Here is an 18,861-nt window from a genome sequence, read left to right as displayed (position 1 = left end):
CAAAATCACGTGATGTGACGTCACATCTGAAATTGGTCTATACTTCCTTTGGGCGCATGTCACAAGTTACGGTAATCCTTCATTTGAAGAGGAGATCGTGTTGCGGGAGCTAAATCGCGTGTCCTAAGTAAACCATTACGTGTGAGTCACGCGATGTCTAAAACGTGGATTTTATTCGGGTTACTTTTGCAGTTAATACTGATTCTTTGGGCGTATTACCTGTTAAAAAGTGAACCAAGAAAAACTCTGGAGGAAAGTGGAATTGACACGGAAACGAATTCTGCTCGCAAGGAGTTCCTTACAAACTCCGTACTATCACAACTGAAAACCAAAGCAATTAACTGGAAAGAAATACCCCGAAAACCAGCGCCTTCCGCAGAGGAAATGCACGACAAATGGATTGTTGTCACGACTATAAATTCACCAACAGCAGATGTGAAGAAGTTGGCTGGTATTGAGGGCTGGAAGGTTGTAGTTGTCGGCGATACAAAAACGCCAGCAGATTGGAGGTAAAAAAGCTGGTTTTTAAATGTACATGAATATACATTAGCTGTAGTTAGCCCTGGTTGCCTTCTTGTTAAACGTAGAAGCACAAAACGAACCCATGATGATTTTGCCACGCCGGAATATCGGCGTGAAAGCCAAGCTTTCGAGACAGAATGTTAACCAAAACAACTATTGTTAAATCCAAATAAATTAAATTTAGCTAAAACTTAAGATTTTTTCATTCACGTTAGGTTAGTGCTAAGATACGGAATCTCATCGAACTGATATTTTTGTGTGGTTTTGTTCAAGGCTAATTTTCTTTTTACATATTGTTATTATTACCTCCAAATTTTCACAGCGTTTCAGTCTTGTGTTGTTTGAGAAAAAAATTATGCAATGTTCACTGTGGCAAAACCGTATTATTCCATATAATTAAGCAATATTTGTTTTTCAACTCTGGTGCTTAGATAAGGAAATCTTTCCAAAAGAATGTGTGCTTTAACCTTTTAGATGGATGCTTGGCCTACTGGAAATATATAATTTTTGGAGCAATTGCAGATTACGCACAGGGCACCCAAGTACACGTATATGACTATTTGTACTACGTTAAGGTTACTATTGTTAGCAGCTACTAATTTTAGCGATTTTAGCGAGTTGGGCAAAAATTGCTAAATTTAGTGCTCGCTAAACTTTGTCGCGGTCAAATTTAATACTCGTTATATTAAAGTACCCCCCCCCCCCCCACCCAAAAATGAAACAAAATTAAGCTTAGTCAACCTGAAAAATTCTTTTAAAAATAGATGCCCGTGACTTTGTTCTTTCTGGCAATGCAAATGTTCGTTCAATTTCAAGTGAGTTTGTTCTTTTACTGAACATTTATTTCCATCTTAGCTATATGTTCATTAAAACTGGTTTACACGATATCACTAACTTTTTAGATTTTTCGGAAAATCGCTAAATTAAATAGTCGCTAAATATTGCTTTGAAAAAATCGCTAAAATTAGTAGCCGCTAAAAATAGTAACCTTAAGGTAACCAAAAATCCTGAAAATAAGCCCCCAAAAACTCAGATGCAAAAATCCTTCCGATCAATAGAGGATAATACATGGTTGCGCAGAGATATGAAATTTATCTTCAAGTGTTCAACTGCGCTCACTCGTGAGATATCGATTTGAATATGAGAAGAGAAATTTCACATCTCCAAGTTTGTTTATTTTATAAACCTACTAATAACGAGGTTTTTTATGATTTTCTGAAGATTTGCGATCATTTTCCAAAGATTTCCGAAGATTTTCAAAATGTTTCCTGAAGGTCATACGAGTGTTTCCGAACATTTTCCGAACTTTTCCGAAAATTTTGACACTTGTCTACAAAGGCTTTTGGACCGAAAATATTTTCACGAAATGGCACTCAATACATTAAGAGAAGTAAACATAGTGGTTACGTAGATGGCGTGGCCAGACCGATTGCATGACAAAATGTTATTCAGTTCTATTCAGACCGGAGCTACTCATTTCAAGACGATTAGCACAATTGCTCAGAAGTCACCAATAATTGAACAAAGGTAATTCAGATAAATACATTTTTTACAGTGTTTATTTAGTAACGTTTTGAACCTTTTGGCCTTGTGGAATAAAATTTTTTTTCAATTCAATTTGATTTTAATATGGTTTTCTATTGATTGATTGGATTATCAGTATAACAACATATTTATGGGATTCATCCTCGCCCAATATGGAAAGATATTTAAGTCTCGACTTCAATATTGAGCTCAACCTTCGGTCTCACCCAGTATGAAAGTCTCGACATAAATATCTATTGGCCTCACACCCAATCTATTGCCCCAAATCCTTTGGGGCAATAGTGAGGCCCGGGGGAGTTGAACTTCTAGAGGGGTCTGGGGGCATGCCCCCCCCCCCCCAGAAAATTTTTTAAAATGTAATTAAGTTGCAGAGAAGCAATTTCCTTCATTCTGGGAAAGCATTTTTTGTTTTTTTCCTCGATTCAGACCATTCATCTGAGTTGGACGCCATTTTGAACACTGTAAAGATTGACTAGTCTTGTACCCAGATCTCCCACGTCCATGGACTGGAAGATCTGGGTATGGGATAGATGTTCGATAGATGAGATCCACCTGCGACGGTGAATATAACAATGATTAGGGTCGATTAGCGTTCATCTCTACCAAAGTACAGCTGAAAGTATATCTCTTAATTTAAATTAATTAAGACTTTTTCCTCAAGTTGTAGTATTTAAAAAAAAGCGTGATATTTTGTCTGAATGGCGTGGTTGAGTGAGATTGGGTCAAAAAGAGTGAGTCTCACACCAAAAGCGTGAGACTTGGTATCTATGCAACAGCTGTTTAAACCCAAACCACATTCCTTTCTGTGGTTTAGCCAATCAAAGCTTCCCTCACATACCGTATATATTTACTCAATTAAATGCCACCCTAGAACAAACGCTGCCCTCAATTAAAAACACTGCAGATGGAAGCAAAATTACCAATAAATGCCGCCCTCGAATAAGTGCCACAGCCAATCAGAGGAATGTGGCACATTTTCAAGGATTATACGAAAAAAAAACAAGTTTTTTTATAAGATGGTAATCTACACCATCATGGGAAATTTATGATTCTATCTCAGCAAAAAAGTTAAACATGTTTCTGTTTTACATAATATTTACATTGAAATGATTTACTGTAATTGTTGTCAGTGATTTAAGAAATATGATTTTAAAATAAACGCTGCCCTTAAATAAACACCGCCCTTGAATAAACGCCACATCAGAAATGCTAAAAATTTAATAAAGGCCACGGCATATAATCAAGTAAATACAGTAACCCTGAGGAAGTCACACCTAAACTCACCGCCTACACCAATCAAAAGTTGTTTTTTATCATGACCCTTAAGCGTCAGAAATGTCAAACAGAAACCATTACGCTGTCTTTGAATTTGATGCACACCAGACATCGAAATAAAACATTTACTTACAATAAAACACGCTCATTACGAAACCTTATGTCTAAAAAAACTAATTCCAAGTACAACAGGAATCGAAGCAACTGTCAAAACAGCAACTGTCACTTTTTTGCCAATGGGTGTATAGATATCCAGGTGGTTTTAGTTCCATATTGCATTCCCCCTTATGTACCCTGCTAATTACTTTAAGTAGTGAAATAGATACCCTGTTCAAGATAGAAATAAATAATTACTTATCAACAGATAAAACATTAGTAGTACAGGCTCATTTACACAAATGAGGCTAGTAGTTATACTGCTTGTAAATAACAACACCAAAGAGCTGACAATTCAAGAAAGACAGATTAAGTTAGAATGCAAATTAAAATTGCTAATATTCTTTTATGGTGGATTCTGGCATTTTAAAACGGAAAATAGGAGAATTACCACATACAACATGTGGGCAGATCTAACAATACAGCTGAATTTTTCCATGTTAACACTAGAATGCACAAGCACCACCTGAAAAGCATCCTTTAATCTTTAGTATTTCTCTTATCTGTTCTTATATGAAATCAACAAGTGGTGTTCATTGTTTACCAGTCTTGACTTTGCCTCAGGCCACCTAAAAAGTTAAAATAACCAACAAGAATATACAACTCGTAATCAAGTGTGACAGGTACAAAGTTTTTTCTGTCAAATATTTACATGTACATGTATGATCTGAGCATGAAGTGTGCAGGCCATAAATAGATGGGAAAAATGAGAAAACATAGCAGTAACAAATGAATAACAATAACAATGTGTTTATTATGTCCCTTGCTTTGACAAAAGGATAATACTTCAAGTCAAAAATGTGGGAAGTGTGCTGTTTTGTAGAATTCGGCACATAAAATTGACCAATCACAGTGTGCATACTATCTGAAGGGAAACAGATACTTTGCAGTTTTTCAGGAATTAAAAAAAAACTGTAAAAAATCTCTTTCTCTTTTTGTTATTCACTTAGTACATTTTACATAAATATATGGTTGAGGTTTGTGTATGACATCATCAGTCAGACTTTTATTGGAAACTCAAAAAGTTACATTCTTATCTTTAACTTAAAAAAAAAAACCCATTTGTTTGTTATTTTTTCTTTCTCAGCCATCTCAACTGTGTTTTCCTGGGTGTTGAGAAACAAAAGTCTTTGGGATACCGCATTCATGACTTCCTTCCCTACAAAAGTTATGCTAGAAAGAACATTGGCTACCTCTATGCTATTCAACATGGCGCCAAAATTATCTATGACACAGACGACGATAATTCTCCAACAAGTGGTAACATAACTTTTTACCAACAGGAAACTGGCGACTTCTTAGTGTATAGAACAGATTCTATAGTGGTAAATCCTTATGAACATTTTGGACAGAGTACCATTTGGCCTAGAGGGTACCCTCTGGATCACATTGCTGATCCCCCCTCACACACATTTGTCAAGTGCGCTGGGGTGAATACAGCGATACAGCAGGGCGTAGTTAATGGTGACCCGGATGTGGACGCCATCTTTCGATTAACAAGAAAAGACAAAGATGTGGATTTGAAAGTTGAGTTTGACCCTGAAGCACCATCTGTTGTTCTTCCTCCAAAGACAATGGCTCCATTTAATTCCCAAAACACGCTGTTTTTGAAGAAAGGATTATGGGGCACGTTGCTGCCAATCACAGTAGCTTTTCGAGTCTGTGACATTTGGCGTGGTTACTGGGCTCAGCGGTTACTGTGGGATGTTGGATCACAGCTTTCATTTTTTCCACCAAATGCTGTGCAACTTAGAAATGCACACAACTACCTTGAAGATTTCATCGATGAGAAAATGCTTTACCATGATGCTGGGCGATTAGTTGAGTTTTTGGTCAACTGGAAATCTGATAAACCAGACTTCTTTAGTAGAGTTCTGGATTTAAGCGTAGCAATGGTTCACCGAGGCTTCTGGGAGATGAATGATGCCATGCTAACAGAAGCATGGCTAGCCGACTTAGTTAGTGTTGGATATGGAATGCCAGCTGTAAAAACTGAACCAAAAGCATGCCAGAGAAATACAGTGGGTGGAGAAACCATACTGCACTTTAAGGAAAAGCCCTCTTCGTATTTAAGAGCAGGTAAAGAGTTGAAAGTTGTAATACCAACAAAAAGTGGAGTGGACATCTCCTATAGAGAGGGGTGAGGCTAGTAATTTTTAGGTAGGGGGTTCTAAAACTTTGAGGGTGGCTAATAGAGGTGTCATGTTTCTTGTTATATGAGGTAGATAGAGGGGTTTTTAGAAAATTAAAATGTTTTGTATGGTAATAATGTAGCTAGAAAAAAAATAGCCAAAACACCAAACAACAACTTCAGTCGGTCATCACAAAATCAAGATGTTTCCTATCTTTAAAAGCCTTTCATTGTAACTTATTTTAAAGCCATATTCTTGGTGCCTGAACTTTGTCATTGGTCTTATCCTTATTTTTTTTTTTTTTTATTGTTATTTAACACCTACAATACAATCACATTCATTACTAAGAAAAAATACAACTATTATTTTACAAAATTATATGATACAGATTACAGTAACGCTAAATTTTCCCTTAAGAAACTAAAATTATTTAATCCCTACCTTAGGCATACTTAATCTGTACTTGGTGGTATTTGATATGTATTTGAACGATATTGTATTAGAACACTTTCACCTTTCCTGTTAAATACGTGTTTAAAATTAATTTGTATTTGCAAAGTATTTTACGTGCATCTTAAATTTTAATGTTTTCCAGACCTGTTTGATACTTTTTAAATACAGTTACTATTTCATACTTGTCTTGTATTTAACTTGTATCTAAAGATTAAATATATAGCCATTACTAAGTGAAGTATCTAACCATGCAGGCATGCACCAGTACCTTACTTCTTAGGATTATTCAAATATCCATAAAGTACCCTTCTTTAAAACGTATTTAATTTAATGTGACTAATGTCTTGTATTTAATTCATGCTTGTGTGTTAAATAGCCGTTAAGTGAAGTTTCTAAACAGTACCTTACTTCCCAGGATTATTCAAATACGTATAATTACCCTTCTTTAAAACGTATTTAATTTAATGTCTTGTATTTAATTCATACTTGTGTGTTAGATAGCCATTATTAGCGAAGTATCTAAATAGTACCTTACTTTCCAGGATTATTCAAATAAGTATGAAGTACCCTTCTTTAAAACGTATTTAATTTAGTGTCTTGTATTTAATTCATTCTTTTGTGTAAAGCAGTCATTAAGTAAAGTATTTAACTGCTATCTTTTTTAACAATTTGAAAATCCCTTCGCTATAAAATACGATCACGCTAGGGCCAAATACATTGTTAAACCTACAACATTATAATAAAAGAATACTTGTCTTGTATTTAAACTCTCGGAAACTTTAAAATTATAATTTCGTGATCAAAAAGCAAATTTGACCAATGAACCTTATAAGGACTTATTATTGGTGATGAAGATCAGAGCTAGTGTTTACTGATTTGTTTATCATAATAAGGCTTACCTTACAGACGTCCAATGGTATTTATCTCGATGATGATCTTCCGAAAGCAGTTGTAATTAGTGGACGAGCAAGCTTTCAAAAATTGCTTTGCGATTTCATCTCAATTTTTATTCAGTAATCGGTAGAGGGTAGCCAAAATAACATGCTTTGAATTTTGCCGCAGAAAAATTTTTTTATAGTTTGAGTGCTGAAAAACTAATTTGCATCGCAAACATGGACTATAAAAGAGTTGTTTTGTTGTTTGAATGCTTACCTTTCGGTCCTATCTTGAGGAAAATTCTTCTTTGTTGGAGTTGTTCGAAGTTGTGTGTTAATTCGAGCCACATCGTGGCCGGACAGTCTGCAAGATTTCGGCAAGTCACCTTCGACTGAACTGTAATGCACAGCGCTGAACAACAACAGTGGATGGAGATAAACATTATTTTTTTACTGAGGATCATTCACATTAAGGTTATGACATTGTACTTAACAATGCTTATTAGACGATTCTTGTGTGCATGTTTAAGTTGCCGGAGACTACGAAAACAACTTTACCTCCTGGCAGCACATTTGGTCGACCAAACGACAACTGTTTATCAACTTCAGTTCTTGATCGCTTGAGGTAAAGGTTAGTTCTCGTTTTATATGTCTAAATGATAGTTTTACCTTTCAAAAAAGTTCAATATAGACAAGAAACAACTAAAGCTTGAAAAGCTTACCTTTATAATCTTCATTTAAACTAAATTGTGGCGACTTTCTGGTCAATTGTGGATGCAGTGCAGTAGTAGATCGACTCATATTACTTCAAAATGTCTTCTTTGTCGGTATAACAACAGCTCCGTAAATTATGCCAGAATTTCATTTACTTTATTATTAAAATTACCACGAAATAGGGTTTTCCGATTTAGCGGAATTTCGCACCTATTTTCCGCGCTAATTGAATCTGTGAATTGGACTCAATGGCCGTTTTTTATGATAGAGACGTTAAAGCTGTCTCGAGACGACTTTAACGTCTAGTATAAAAACGGTAAATAAGACAGACGCCTTTAACATCTGATGGCTTAAACGTCTTTTCGTAAGAGGGTCTGACCGACGCTCTTAACAGACAGCTGGCATCTAGTATAAAAACGGGATGCCGTTAACTTGAACTTTTCTTTACCACTTAGTCAGTAAACCCTCTAGTCAGTCAGTCTTATGGATGGTTTTTGTGCACTTTCGACCTTCGTCTGCTCGGTCTGTTTGTTCAGACCTTTCATGTGCTTATGTACATGTTTGGGCTGTTCACTCGGCAGTTCACTCGGATCGTTGTTGCTGCAGTCTTCATCCGTTACTTTCATAAACAGTAAAAGCCGAAATATTAAAACCTACTGAGTTCCGAAACTTTTTGGTTTTAATATCATAAATGGCATCCCACAGCGTTGGAACTATTCCATCGCTCAAACAAATCAAACAAAAATGCAAGTCGATTTGTTCGTAAATGTGTCTCCAGTGTCCTCCGAGTGTAGAACCCAGTCTTTTTTTTATTTTTTATTTATTTTTTCTCAAAAGCCGTCTACTAAATGCGTCCTGTTTTTATACCAGACACCTTTAACGTCTTAGACGTTAAAGACGTCTAAATGACTTTATCGTCTCTAGCATAAAAATGGCCAATTTTGATAACTTTGTTTTTAACTCAAAGTTACTCGTGCTTTTGTTCTGTAACAAGACGTAGTAGAAAAAAAAATGCCAATTTTTTCAAGTTGAGTTGTCCGTGACGTAGCTCCTTTAATGTACTGCGTACGTCTCGGCTTGGACTGTACGGGTAAAGAAACCTCAGTTTACGCGGCCAAAACCGGATAGTTATTATTATTGGGAAAATTGCTTGAATGTGCACCGAACACACGTGAACTGGAAAAAGGACGCCAATGAAAAGCGAGGCTAACTTGATCAACTACGTGTGAAAAACACGAAAACATTTTGTATCGCAAAAACCGTTCAAACGGTTTTCATTCATTATGCCTGATTTAGCAACCATGTGCAACCTTTGTGTGTGATATCACACTTTTTATAGTATATATTTTAACGTTTGCGCTTTTTATTCATTACTCGTTAAAGTCTCCAGACTGGTAGTCGAAAGCTTGTTTTTATCAAATTTTTAACCAGAGATCGCTTTTGAATTTTTAACAAATGTCTTACCCTGGTTACTTGTCTATTTTTAAACAACATTTAGTTGGGTTTTTGGTTTGTAGGCCCGCTTGTTTACAAAAAAAATTTCACGGGCAAGTACTATTCATCCGGTATCCTCGGATGGGCACTATGCACTGATAGTGTCCCTCCATGGATGAACACAATCACGTCACGTGATCAATTTAAACCAATCAGAATCTGAGAAATTTAGTGGTGAACAATAACAGGTGTTAGGGGTTACGGCCCTTAACGACAGCCCTGACGTAACTCAGTGGCTAACTACTGGCAAATGCACAATCTGATTGACTACACAGGCACCTTTTATCAATTGATAGAAAGCCCTCTGAGCATTCATGCAATGTTTTGTGAATTGCAACCAAAAAGTTGCCAATAAATCAGTTTTGTTTAAAGTTTACCCACTTACTTATGCTGAAACAATCAGACTGGCTAGGGACTCTCGCCTCTCACCAACTATGAACCGTTAGAAACCTCGAGCTTCAGTCTAATTGTTATTAGTAGAAACTCGGTCGTGTTCTATTGGAAATCCGCGAATCTGATTGGTTCTCCCATTGATTTCTATTCGCTCTTTAAAGGGTGAATTTTTCTTGATTTTTAGCTTAAAAGTACATAAAATTGTAGGTTTTGGACTGCAATTCTTTTGAGTTTCTACTAAAACAATTAGACTACTCGCCCTCGTTATCTATGGCTGCGCCTCGTTGACTATTCGCTCATAGAAAACTCGGGCTCGTAGTCTAATTGTTAAATAGGGGCTTATCTTACAATGAGATAAAGTAGACGAATTTGTCTGCCAATGGCAACAAAGAACAAGTTACCAATGTAAAGCTGGTTTTTGAGTCTAATGCTTGCGTGCGCTTTGCGCATGCGCATTAGACTCTTTGTTATATGAAAAAAGCTGTTAGCAATCCCAAGGGAATGGTTCGGGATCGATAATCGTTCGCTGTAATGTAGAAAACAATGATCAGCTGCAAGAACGGACTCCGTACGGACACGCACGATTAGTTTCAATTAAAAACAGCCAATCAGCGACACGTGTTCCCACGCATAATTAAAAGTTCTTTCTCAAGTCACGATTATTCAACACTTGAACAGGACGAAATTATTTTCCAGTTAAGACATTTGTAAGCTTTTTGTGAAAATAAATCTTCGTTTTCAGTTCAGTTAAGCACTTGTGTTTTCGTCTTGCTTAAAAAGCAAGACGTCTTTGAGAAAAAAATATTTCGACGGCGACTCGCGTTTATTTACACAATGCGACCAAATATTTATTTTGTTTAAAAAATAGAAAACTTTACCTCGGTTTTTGTATTTAAGTCATTCGAATTTTGACCAATTTTTTCTTCACAGTGCAAACAAAAACCTTCAAAAATAAAAGATGTACATGGATAAATGTAAATCAAGTTACGCGACTAAATCAAAATGCGTTTGTTTGGCCGCTTTGCAGTATTACACTGTCCCGGCCTTTGCCATACACTGAAATCGAATTTCATGCTTTTACGACTCTCAGAGATCTTAAGTTCTTCCTAGAAAAATCATAAAATGGTTACATTGATATGGAAGTGATGATTCGCGAAATTTGTACATCATGATAAACAGTCTTCGCTCCTGTGTATGGTAGCTCGATAATAATTGCCTAGTTTCCAGCGTTCAAAAGGTCATCATTATATTGACGTGAGCATTTAAACCCGTTTTTAGGAAAATCTGTCACTAAGTGCTTACAGTACAATGGAGTAACAGTCACTATTTCAAGTGCTTTTATTGCAAAATCTGTTTCAAGAGTCATCATCAAAATGGTGAAAAATCTGAAAGAAAACGATGTGAAGTTCTTCAACCCTTGTTGTAATGAACATGCTTTTTGTAAATCGTCACGCAATCTTGTCCAAATGTTTAATCGTTTCTGCTTTTACGGACAATACGGAAGAAGTAACATCAACTCCTGTTCATACTTTAAATTTTGTGAAGCATATAACATTTATGACTGTTTCGTTTTCATCCATAATCATCCACGATGCCCCTAGCTTGCTATAAGCATTTTAAATTAAACTCCCGAACACAAACCTCTAACCAATTTTAACCGGCTTACGAAAACCGCGCAATCTGTATCACTATTCCATACGGCATTAGACTCATGTCACCCTTGGTGACCTATTTTATTTATTGTTCCCGGGGTACAAAATTGAACCAAAATTCAATCGCACTCAATCAAACGCCTGTTTGATTGGGCTCAGTAATCGAACATCTAATTTGCTGTGAGCTCGATTATCGAACCAATCGAACGACATCAAAGGCAATCGAACTTAATCTGATTCGATTTTTTTCGGAATGCATCTCTTGAGGCCTGAAAGTTCAGTAATTGAACGTTTGATTGTGTTCAATTGACCAAATTTTATTGTGAGTTTAATTATGTTCGATTACCAAACCCAATCGAACGATTGGTGTTTGATTGGGCTTGATTGCTGAACGTTCGATTTGATACCCCGGGATTGTTTTAACTTTTGTGAATTTTTACTTTTAGCGTAGCACAGCAAAGCAAAGCATAGAGCATTTACCAGTATATTTAATTATGGATTCACAAAGTGGTGACAACAAAGAACAACTGGCCAATGTAAAACTTGTCTAACTTGTTGTTCTAACCTATTTATAGAGTTGTAGTATAGTTATGGCTCTATGTGCCGCTGAGCAGCAAAAACACTATCTTTCTTGCTGATGCGCAACTGAGAGTGACTATAACTAACAATAATATTGCTTTAAGCTAACCTTCCAAGTACATCAAAAGGGTACATACGGAACTAATAATATTAATATCCTATTAATAATAATATGGCCTTATGCGTCCCATGGGCGTCAAAAGGACTGATGATGATTAATAATAATTTATACTACCTTATTCCTACTAATTTTCGCGCGTACTTAATTTCGCGAGTATTAAATTTCGCGATTGCAAGAAAAATTAGAGCAATTTTGCGATTTTGTCAGTGTTTTATGGATCCGTCGTCAAAGACCAAGGAACGACTCGAAATATACAAAGATCTGGCCTTTTTCATCGATGAGAAAATGCTTTACCATGATGCTGGGCGATTAGTTGAGTTTTTGGTCAACTGGAAATCTGATAAACCAGACTTCTTTAGTAGAGTTCTGGATTTAAGCGTAGCAATGGTTCACCGAGGCTTCTGGGAGATGAATGATGCCATGCTAACAGAAGCATGGCTAGCCGACTTAGTTAGTGTTGGATATGGAATGCCAGCTGTAAAAACTGAACCAAAAGCATGCCTGAGAAATACAGTGGGTGGAGAAACCATACTGCACTTTAAGGAAAAGCCCTCTTCGTATTTAAGAGCAGGTAAAGAGTTGAAAGTTGTAATACCAACAAAAAGTGGAGTGGACATCTCCTATAGAGAGGGGTGAGGCTAGTAATTTTTAGGTAGGGGGTTCTAAAACTTTGAGGGTGGCTAATAGAGGTGTCATGTTTCTTGTTATATGAGGTAGATAGAGGGGTTTTTAGAAAATTAAAATGTTTTGTATGGTAATAATGTAGCTAGAAAAAAAATAGCCAAAACACCAAACAACAACTTCAGTCGGTCATCACAAAATCAAGATGTTTCCTATCTTTAAAAGCCTTTCATTGTAACTTATTTTAAAGCCATATTCTTGGTGCCTGAACTTTGTTATTGGTCTTATCCTTATTTTTTTTTTTTTTTTTTATTGTTATTTAACACCTACAATACAATCACATTCATTACTAAATACAACTATTATTTTACAAAATTATATGATACAGATTACAGTAACGCTAAATTTTCCCTTAAGAAACTAAAATTATTTAATCCCTACCTTAGGCATACTTAATCTGTACTTTGTGGTATTTGATATGTATTTGAACGATATTGTATTAGAACACTTTCACCTTTCCTGTTAAATACGTGTTTAAAATTAATTTGTATTTGCAAAGTATTTTACGTGCATCTTAAATTTTAAGAGCACAGGTTTCCTACGGTCAAACATATGTCGGTAAGAGTCCTTAAATGGATTTCGCTCATACTCTTGCCATGGATAGGTCTCAATATGAAATAAATCACAGTATACTTTGTTTGGCTAAATATCGATTTGTTTTCGAGAAAATCGATAATTCTAAAATCCAGCAAAATTGACGCTTTCGGAGCTCAAAATTTATGCCGAGTTTGTTAGCTTCGCGTCGAAAAATAAAGCACTCTGGAAGAAAAATACCTATTTAATATCGAAGAATAACATCAAATTAGTACGTCGAAAGCAATTTCTGCTCTTAAAGTCCTTTTATTTACAAAATATAATTAAGTTTATTCGACACACTTTTGATTTAATTCAAAATAGGTCAAACTTATCGCTTTATTTAAGTATGAGCGAAGCGAAATAAATGGCCGAAAATTTGATACTAGACAGATAAATGATTGTTCTTTTCGATACTAAAAGGATTTCCTAGGGAAATGATTTGGTGCGATGCTTTCAGATCTCAAAGTTGCTTAAAATTCGTTAATTTAACCGACCGTGACATTGTTGATCTTATCAACATTATGTAAACAATCCACGCAAAGGTTAATTTTCCCCATGTGAACTTCAACTGAGTAAAATAAAAAAATAGACTTGCTTACCGTGGTGTTCGCTGATACATTGTAAATCCTGTTTTCCTCATTTACGACAAAACCTAAGCCCTCGGCGAAGCTGTTATCCTATTTTCTTGACGCGCCATTTGTAACTGATTTCCACGTCTTGAAGTGACAGTTCTTTTCCATGCATTCTTGAAAACAGTCCAGTCTTAACTGATCAGTGTAAACAGGAATACGAAGTACTTTGCTTTAAATCAACTTAAAGCTTAGCAGCAGTGGTAGATAAATCGATACGACCGGCGAAGCTTCGTTTCGAAAACCGCCATTTGAGATTTGTCGGCCCAATTGTCCTGCGGTATGCAGATAATTAATTCACACTTGAGTAACTTCCGGCACATGAAATCGACAACCACCGTGACCAGAAAGCACCCTGCTTTTTGGTGTATTGGTTGAGGCATCATTATTATTTAACATAAGCTCTCAATGAAAATTTTTTGGGCTGAACTTGTAATTAAGTTTCACTTCAGTAAGCCACCGTTCGAGAGAGTTGTTAAATGGTTGCATGAAAGCGCTTTTAACTTCCGGGTCGAAAGTTCTTCTGTTGCGTTGCTTCGCTTTGCTGCATATTTTTTATCCAGTTCTTACCCTTGTTCAAATTCTTGATTAGGCTAAGGCAAAACAGTTGTAGAGTCAACTCTCCCTTATTGAAGATCTCTATAAGACGGACACCTGGTGTTGGTCCTGTCCTTGCCGTTTTTTCAGTCATTTTTATACTCTAACCAGCTAGGCTACGTTTACACGGGACCGGACCGGAGCCGTTCCGAACTGGACCGGACCGGATCGGCCTCTGTTTACACGGAAGCGTTTGGCACCGATCCATGTGTTTACACAGGACGGTTCTGAAACCGGTCCGGAACGGTTCCATAACTTGACCTGCAAAATAGCAGGTCCAGTTTTGGTTCCGCCCCGCACCGGTTCCAGAACGGCCCCGTGTAAACAGAAGGCCTATCCTATCCGTGTAAACAGAAGACATATCCTATCCGAAAATCGGACCGAAACGTTCCGGACAGCAGCAGTGGTTGATAAATCGATTCGGCCGGCAAATCTTCTTTTCGAAAACTGCTATTTGAGATTTTGAGGCCCTGCGGTGTGCAGATAATTTATTTCACATTGCGTAACTTCCGGCACATGAAATCGACAACCGCCGTGACCAATAGCACCCTGCGTTTTGGTATAGTATTGGTTGAGGCACCATACTATTGCTATATTAATATAAACTCTAAATGAAAATTTTTTGGGCTGAACATGTAATTAAGTTTCACTTCAGGTAGCCACCGTTTGTGAAAGTTGCTAAATAGTTGCATGACAGCGCTTTTAACTCCCGGGTCTAAGTTTCTTCTGTTGCGTTGCTTCGCTTATAGTTTTTTTTTGTTCTTGCCTTTGTCCAAGTTCTTAATTAGGTCAAGGCAAAACAGGTGTCACATGAAATCGACAACCACCGTGACCAGATAGCACCTAACCTGCGATCAGTAGGCATGAATAGATTGTGCTAGTAAATTCAGGAAAAGTTGCTTCACAATATACCCAAAAGTTGCTCTAAAGTTGCTCAAATATCAAAAAGTTGCCACCAAAATTTAGAAAAGTTGCTCTCTAGAGTCGTTTTGTTTTAGATAAATACTCAAAACGTGTTTGTTTGTTTGTTGTCATTAAAACATTTTCATTAAATATTCTATCAATCATTAAAAGAGGCCAAAAATCCGTTTTAATATGAGAAATATAAGTACTTTTTTTGTAATCAATATACTCTTTAAACTCAACATAACTTCAATAGTAGATAAAAAATAAAAAAAATAATAAAAAATAATAAAAATAAGATAAAAAAAAAGTTAAAAAAAGATAAAAATCCTTTGAAATGAAACGACCTTTTATGGTTTGGATCGGTTTTATGTCCATTTGTTGCTCAAAAGTTGCCAAGAAAGGCAAAAGATGCCCTAGGGTGATGGTACTACAGAAAGTTGCTCAAAACGCTAAAAGTTGCTCAAAAGTTGCCGAGCACAATCTATTTATGCCTAGCGATCAGGCTTACCTCCCCACCGCGAGAAAAATAACGCCTGATCGCAGGTTAGATAGCACCCTCCTTTTCGAAATATTGGTCGAGGCACTATTTTTATCATTTTAACATAAGCTCTCAATGAAAAACTTTTAAGCTGAACTTGTAATAAAGTTTCACTTCAGTTAGCCACCAACTATAACGCGAAGCAACGCAACAGAAGAACCTTAGACCCGGGAGTTAAAAGCGCTGTCATGCAACTATTTAGCAACTTTCACAAACGGTGGCTACCTGAAGTGAAACTTAATTACATGTTCAGCCCAAAAAATTTTCATTTAGAGCTTATATTAATATAGCAATAGTATGGTGCCTCAACCAATACTATACCAAAACGCAGGGTGCTATTGGTCACGGCGGTTGTCGATTTCATGTGCCGGAAGTTACGCAATGTGAAATAAATTATCTGCACACCGCAGGGCCTCAAAATCTCAAATAGCAGTTTTCGAAAAGAAGATTTGCCGGCCGAATCGATTTATCAACCACTGCTGCTGTCCGGAACGTTTCGGTCCGATTTTCGGATAGGATATGTCTTCTGTTTACACGGATAGGATAGGCCTTCTGTTTACACGGGGCCGTTCTGGAACCGGTGCGGGGCGGAACCAAAACTGGACCTGCTATTTTGCAGGTCAAGTTATGGAACCGTTCCGGACCGGTTTCAGAACCGTCCTGTGTAAACACATGGATCGGTGCCAAACGCTTCCGTGTAAACAGAGGCCGATCCGGTCCGGTCCAGTTCGGAACGGCTCCGGTCCGGTCCCGTGTAAACGTAGCCTAGCTGGTTAGAGTATAAAAATGACTGAAAAAACGGCAAGGACAGGACCAACACCAGGTGTCCGTCTTATAGAGATCTTCAATAAGGGAGAGTTGACTCTACAACTGTTTTGCCTTAGCCTAATCAAGAATTTGAACAAGGGTAAGAACTGGATAAAAAATATGCAGCAAAGCGAAGCAACGCAACAGAAGAACTTTCGACCCGGAAGTTAAAAGCGCTTTCATGCAACCATTTAACAACTCTCTCGAACGGTGGCTTACTGAAGTGAAACTTAATTACAAGTTCAGCCCAAAAAATTTTCATTGAGAGCTTATGTTAAATAATAATGATGCCTCAACCAATACACCAAAAAGCAGGGTGCTTTCTGGTCACGGTGGTTGTCGATTTCATGTGCCGGAAGTTACTCAAGTGTGAATTAATTATCTGCATACCGCAGGACAATTGGGCCGACAAATCTCAAATGGCGGTTTTCGAAACGAAGCTTCGCCGGTCGTATCGATTTATCTACCACTGCTGCTAAGCTTTAAGTTGATTTAAAGCAAAGTACTTCGTATTCCTGTTTACACTGATCAGTTAAGACTGGACTGTTTTCAAGAATGCATGGAAAAGAACTGTCACTTCAAGACGTGGAAATCAGTTACAAATGGCGCGTCAAGAAAATAGGATAACAGCTTCGCCGAGGGCTTAGGTTTTGTCGTAAATGAGGAAAACAGGATTTACAATGTATCAGCGAACACCACGGTAAGCAAGTCTATGTTTTTATTTTACTCAGTTGAAGTTCACATGGGGAAAATTAACCTTTGCGTGGATTGTTTACATAATGTTGATAAGATCAACAATGTCACGGTCGGTTAAATTAACGAATTTTAAGCAACTTTGAGATCTGAAAGCATCGCACCAAATCATTTCCCTAGGAAATCCTTTTAGTATCGAAAAGAACAATCATTTATCTGTCTAGTATCAAATTTTCGGCCATTTATTTCGCTTCGCTCATACTTAAATAAAGCGATAAGTTTGACCTATTTTGAATTAAATCAAAAGTGTGTCGAATAAACTTAATTATATTTTGTAAATAAAAGGACTTTAAGAGCAGAAATTGCTTTCGACGTACTAATTTGATGTTATTCTTCGATATTAAATAGGTATTTTTCTTCCAGAGTGCTTTATTTTTCGACGCGAAGCTAACAAACTCGGCATAAATTTTGAGCTCCGAAAGCGTCAATTTTGCTGGATTTTAGAATTATCGATTTTCTCGAAAATAAATCGATATTTAGCCAAACAAAGTATACTGTGATTTATTTCCTATTAAGGCCTACCCATGGTAAGAGAATGAGCGAAATCCATAACAGGGCTCTTGCCAAGAATTTTCATTTTTGTTTGAAATTTGTGCATATGTCCTCTTCTCACCGCTCTCTCCCACCTCTCCCCCTCTTCCTCCTCTTCTCTCTTCTCCTCCCTTTCTCCTCCCCCCCCTCTCCTCCCCTTTCTTCCTTCTTTGGGCCCCCCCCCCCTTTTTTTGTTGCGCTCCTTCTCTCTTTCCTCCCCTTCCCTTTTCCTTTTGACTGTCTTCCTCTCCTCCTCTTCTGTTTCTCCCCCTCCTTCCTCTCTTCTCTCTCCTCTTTTCTGTTTCTTCTTTTTCTCCACCCTTTCTTCCTCCTTTCTTTCCTCCTCCCTCTTCCACCCTACCCTCCTCCTCGTCCTCCCTCGTCCACACCATCAATTGCACATTCTTTGGTTCCATTCCTTTTCTCTTTGTCTTTTTTGTCATTTTTCCTGCCCTACACCCCCTTTCCCACATTCATCCACGCTTCTTCGTCCCTAGTCACCCTCTCCCGCCTACCTTTTTTCTACCCTGCTCTTCCCTCTCTCCCATCCATTCCCCTCTTCCCTTCCCCGTCCTCCCTCCTTCACTCCTGTCAGTGTTCCCCCCCCCCTCTCTTTTCCCTTTCAGAGTCTCCTATATCAGGCTCTCCTAGGCTTCTCCCGCTTCTACTCTTCTCAGACCTTGGGCAGATCCTGTTCTCCTATCCCACCACCTGACATCCCTTATTCTCTCTTCTTTATGTGTTCTTTCTCTCCTCGCCACCAACAACAGAATAACACTCTTCAGTGTGCAGGCTTTTTCTTCTTTTCTTCTTTTCTGCTGGTGTGCAGGCCAATGATGAAAACATAACATAAAAATTTTTCCCTCTTGGGAATACTATCAAATTGGGAGTGTGCTTTTAGAATTCGGCCCCATTGCACTTCTGGGGAATAC

At 37.4% G+C, this 18,861-nt stretch overlaps 1 protein-coding gene and 1 long non-coding RNA gene across 2 annotated transcripts in view; one reads left to right on the top strand and one right to left on the bottom strand.

Moving 5' to 3' along the window:
• LOC144638410 (uncharacterized) overlaps positions 1–18,861 on the bottom strand; it is a 158,122-nt gene that overhangs the window by 114,779 nt on the left and 24,482 nt on the right. The window lies entirely within an intron of this gene.
• Positions 37–6,844, top strand: LOC144638187 (uncharacterized). The gene is made up of 2 exons (XM_078497386.1): positions 37–509; positions 4,586–6,844. The coding sequence occupies exons 1-2, from the start codon at positions 154–156 to the stop codon at positions 5,640–5,642; spliced, it is 1,413 nt and encodes a 470-aa protein (XP_078353512.1). The 5' UTR covers positions 37–153; the 3' UTR covers positions 5,643–6,844.

This window comes from Oculina patagonica, chromosome 14 (genome assembly GCF_052425735.1).
Source record: "Oculina patagonica isolate OP01 chromosome 14, crgOcupat, whole genome shotgun sequence".
NCBI lineage: Eukaryota > Metazoa > Cnidaria > Anthozoa > Scleractinia > Oculinidae > Oculina > Oculina patagonica.
The sequence above is the reverse complement of the archived record's forward strand: the minus strand, read 5'-3'. Positions and strand labels throughout refer to the sequence as shown.